At 42.2% G+C, this 4,227-nt stretch overlaps 1 protein-coding gene across 1 annotated transcript; it reads right to left on the bottom strand.

Moving 5' to 3' along the window:
* Positions 1 to 2,866: 2,866 nt before the first annotated feature.
* LOC116221208 (GTPase IMAP family member 7-like) lies at positions 2,867 to 3,984 on the bottom strand. Its single transcript, XM_042708159.1, has 3 exons — positions 3,978 to 3,984; positions 3,076 to 3,722; positions 2,867 to 2,968 (listed from the first exon to the last, which is right to left on the bottom strand). Exons 1-3 carry the CDS (start codon positions 3,982 to 3,984, stop codon positions 2,867 to 2,869), a joined length of 756 nt encoding a protein of 251 aa, XP_042564093.1.
* Between the last annotated feature and the right edge of the window lie 243 nt (positions 3,985 to 4,227).

Raw genomic sequence — 4,227 nt, 5'->3', positions numbered from 1 at the left:
CATACAGATTACCCCTCGTTTTGTATTGTTTTAAATTCTCCAGATGACAGTTCTTTTTAACTTCTTCCATGATACCAATTTGCCTCCTGTAATCGTGTTGTCACAGCTAGGACATAAACAAATTCCCGCACACAGGAAGAAGGCTATTATCCTAAATGTGATTTATTTTACTCTCAAAAACGAACTTCTCCATCATTACATTTACATTTACATTTAGACATTTAGCCGACGCTTTTGTACAGGGGAGAAGCATGTGAAGCAAACACGTTTACTTAACTACTTATTAAGATATTTAAATATGGAATGTTCAATGCCTTATCACGCTTATGTTTAAAAGTCATTTTTTTCAGCTTGCAGGTGCTTTTGCCTCTGGCCCAGTTTGTCGGTTTTGACGTTCATCTCTCTCCCCCAACCATCCAGGTTTAATCCATAGAATCCGCGTTGACTACTAAGCAGAAATATCTCCATACAGTAGATTCCCCCTCGTTTTGTATTGTTTTAAACTCTCCAGATGACAGTTTATTTTTAACTTCTTCCCTGATACCAGTTTGCCTCCTGTAATCACGTTGTCACAGATATTTATTTGCCCAGTCAGCTTGTTGGTCTTGACGTTCAGATGTTGCGCCTAAACTATCATATCGTCTCGTCACATGATCAAATAGAGACTTGACATTGGACAACAGCATACATATTACCCAGCAATCATCATTGCAAATCTGAATATGACAAAAATACCAAAGAAAATAAGATAGTATTCATTTCATTGAATCGTTTTTAATAGTTTCTATAGTGTATGTAAGATAAGCATATCATTTTGTTATAGATTGCTACTATTTTTCACACAAATAATACCTACCATGATGGAGATAAGTTTGCCTTTTCAAGTGAATATCTTGCGTTAGACAAACTATCCATTGTAATGCAGTGTGTCTCAAAGAGACATTGATCACGTGTCTTGCTAGTGACAGCTGGGAGGTGGGAGATAAACAATCGACAAATTCTATCACTCAAAGAGGTCGCGGAGTAGCTCGTCTGCGACCAAAAAAACCGCTGCTCCATCTACTGTTCTGGCGGTGAATTGTTTTCAACACCCACAGCCGTCGGAGAAGTATAAATCAAAAACAGTACGTCCGAATCCGTTTCCCCGCCCATCCGTAAATCGGACGGACACCGATGCAGATCTATAATTCGGGCTTAAGAAGGTTCTATGCTTGCGCTCAACCCAGTTTGTGAGGGATTGTGCAATCTGAGATGAGGCACAGCCTCCCCTTTCCGTACGTCTTAATATAGCAATTGTGTTGTTGTGTTGTGTTGACATTGGAGGTTTCTCCAATGGTTAAAGAACAGGGGAAGTGTTTAATTGCAGCATGGTTTCTTTTTATATTATACTTTTCAGCTGTAACACTCAGGGCCTGTTTCCAGAGGCCTTCATTTTTTTTTAGGTCCTGTAGAGGTCCTTTCTTTTGTCTCCACCCCCTTCATTGTTGTGAGGCCTACACATACTTTTCTTTACTGTTTTCTTGAAATTGAATAAACTACAAACACATTTATTCACTGTCATTGATTTAATATGACTTTAACTGATAACATAATGGAATATAGCCAGGACAGCCTTACAGAGTCGCGACGCTTTGTGTTGCGTTGCTTCGCGTCGAGGTCTGTCTGACCACAAAATTCATAGTTTACCCACCTCTAATTTTACCACTACAGCCCTGGTTACACACAAACAGAAACACAGAAAAGCCATGTTCCTTCTTACATAAGCACACAATTCATACAAGGTATTATTAATACAAGGCACGTGATTAATATATTCTTAAGTCATTAACAGTGTTTCGAAATTATCTCCATCACCCATCCTCTCCAGGTTCTGGCTGCCCCCCATCCTCTCCAGGTTCTGGCTGCCCCCCATCCTCTCCAGGTCCTGGCTGCCCCCATCAGCGTTGGTGTTTGGTCTTTGTTCACTCACTGTGTGAGAATACATTAATGAGGAAGGGAGGAAAGAACATGGGGGTCATGAAAAATAATTGTTTAACAATATTCCCTTCTGATGTTATTTAGTGTTAAAGGATTATACACCTCAGCATAATTACAATGTGCTCGATATCTAAATGATAAGTAGAGGGTTATAAGAGGAACAAAAGCTTTAAGAAAATACAAATATTGTCAGGTTGTATACAATACATACTTTTCTCAGTCCTGAAATGGAGGTTGTGGTTGTCCTGTCACCATTTCCGCCACCTTCTCCAGTAGCTCTTTGACCTGGGTCCGATCTTGCCGGTTCAGATTGTTGACAATATGATACCTGTTCCCACATTTTTCCACAACCCACTTCAAAGCCTCTCCCCCACTCTCAATGTGCTGCTCGATGGTTGTGTCGCCCAGCCAGTCCCCTCTGGTGAACAGCACCAGGGTGCGATCCCAGATGCCCTCGCCAAGAAGCTGCAGGTGTTCCTGGGCCGCACTTTTAGAGTCCTCCCTGAATGAGAGGCTCACACTGATGACTAGGAGTAGAGCCTGGGGTCCGGGAGGACAGAGGGACACACTGCGGACAAGCTCCTGTTGATCTCGAGCAGGGGTACTGTCTACAGAGTGACTAAACACCCATCCTGGAGCCTCTACCAAGGTGACCTTCCTCCCTGCTATTTCACCTTGTTTCTTGACACACTGAGCTGTTCTCAAGGATGTGATGAACTCCTGCCTGCCAAGGATGGTGTTTCCTAATGAACTCTTTCCGGATCCTCTGTATCCCAGCAGGATAATCCTTAAATCTGACATGTTTGGTATACCCCCTGTATAAAATCGATAAAGATCATATTACTCTACTATCAATTCTGCATACATTACTTTATTAAGACAAGACCTGTTATATCAAGGCAAGCCCCAAAACGCACTCTTTCTGGACGTCATTGACATCAATGTTAACAGTTTTGTCAAAATAGGTTTCTGCCTGAATGGCCATGCTTTTCTGATTATCACAAAATGAACCAATGTACTGAAACAGAAGTGCTTCTCACCTGCTAGTGACCTGACAGTTTCTCTCTGCTTCTGTACCTTCATCCTCCTCTCTTTTGCTCTTTTCTCGTCTTCCATTTTCTTCTCTTCCAATTTCTGCAAGATCTCTCTGTCAAAGTGAAAATGATTGCCAGAGTTTCCTGCGACCATCTCCTCTATCTTCTCAAGCAGCTCAGTGACTTGAACATCCTCTCGTCTATACTTATCCAGAACATGATAACGGTTCCCACATTTCTCAACAAGCCACTGCAGACCACTCCTGTCACTTTCAATGTACTCCTCCATGGCTGTGTTTCCCAGCCAGCCCCCTTTTGTAAACACCACTATTGTGTGACTCCATACTTTCTCACCGAGAAGCTCCAGATGTTGTTTTAGCGCATTTCTGTATTCTGCCACTAATGGATCGGTTACATCAACAACCAGGAGCAGTGCATGGGGTCCTGGAGGACACAGAGACACACTGAGGACAATCTCCCGCTTATCACGGTCTGGAGTGTCCTCCATGCGGTAGCCTTTCCACCAGCCTGGTGCTTCTACCAAGGTCACCTTCCTCTGGGAAGCTTCTCCCTCTTTCTCCACACACCGAGCTGTCCTCTTTGAGGTGTCAAACTCCTGTTTCCCCAGAATGAGGTTCCCCACTGTACTCTTCCCACCTACTCTGTATCCCAGAAGCACAATCCGCAGGTTTGGGATGTGAGGAACTCCACCTGGACAACAAAGGAAATGCCATTTTACTCATTGTAGCACAAAAAACTACAGGGTTCATATTTCACAAAAAGTACACTGGTTTTACTAAAATTGTAAAAATAAAATGACCAAGAACACAGACGGAAACACACACCACAGCGTCAGAATACACTCTGATATTGTATTTACCAGTCAAGACATCATCCCATTGCTCACTTTCCAAAGAACCCAGTATTCTAATAGAGAATGTCCATGTAGACTATTCTGATAGAGACTGTCCATGTGGAGTATTCAGGGCAAACAATAGATGACAAGTATCTTAACTGCGTCAATTACCGGCACGCGTCAATTATAGGACACTTTCAGCGTTGTCATGTTTACATTCACTCTCGTGAGTGACTATGGAAAGAAACGTAAGCTCCCACAAAAATATGGCATTTAAGCTTTACTTTTGAAAAAAAAATGTACTCTGTAGAACTAATTTAAACTTGTGAAATAGTGTTGTACTTTTGCGTGTACCTTAGC

The sequence above is a fragment of the Clupea harengus genome, chromosome 7 (assembly GCF_900700415.2).
Source record: "Clupea harengus chromosome 7, Ch_v2.0.2, whole genome shotgun sequence".
Lineage (NCBI taxonomy): Eukaryota > Metazoa > Chordata > Actinopteri > Clupeiformes > Clupeidae > Clupea > Clupea harengus.
Note: the sequence above shows the minus strand (reverse complement) of the source record. Positions and strands in the feature narration are given on the sequence as shown.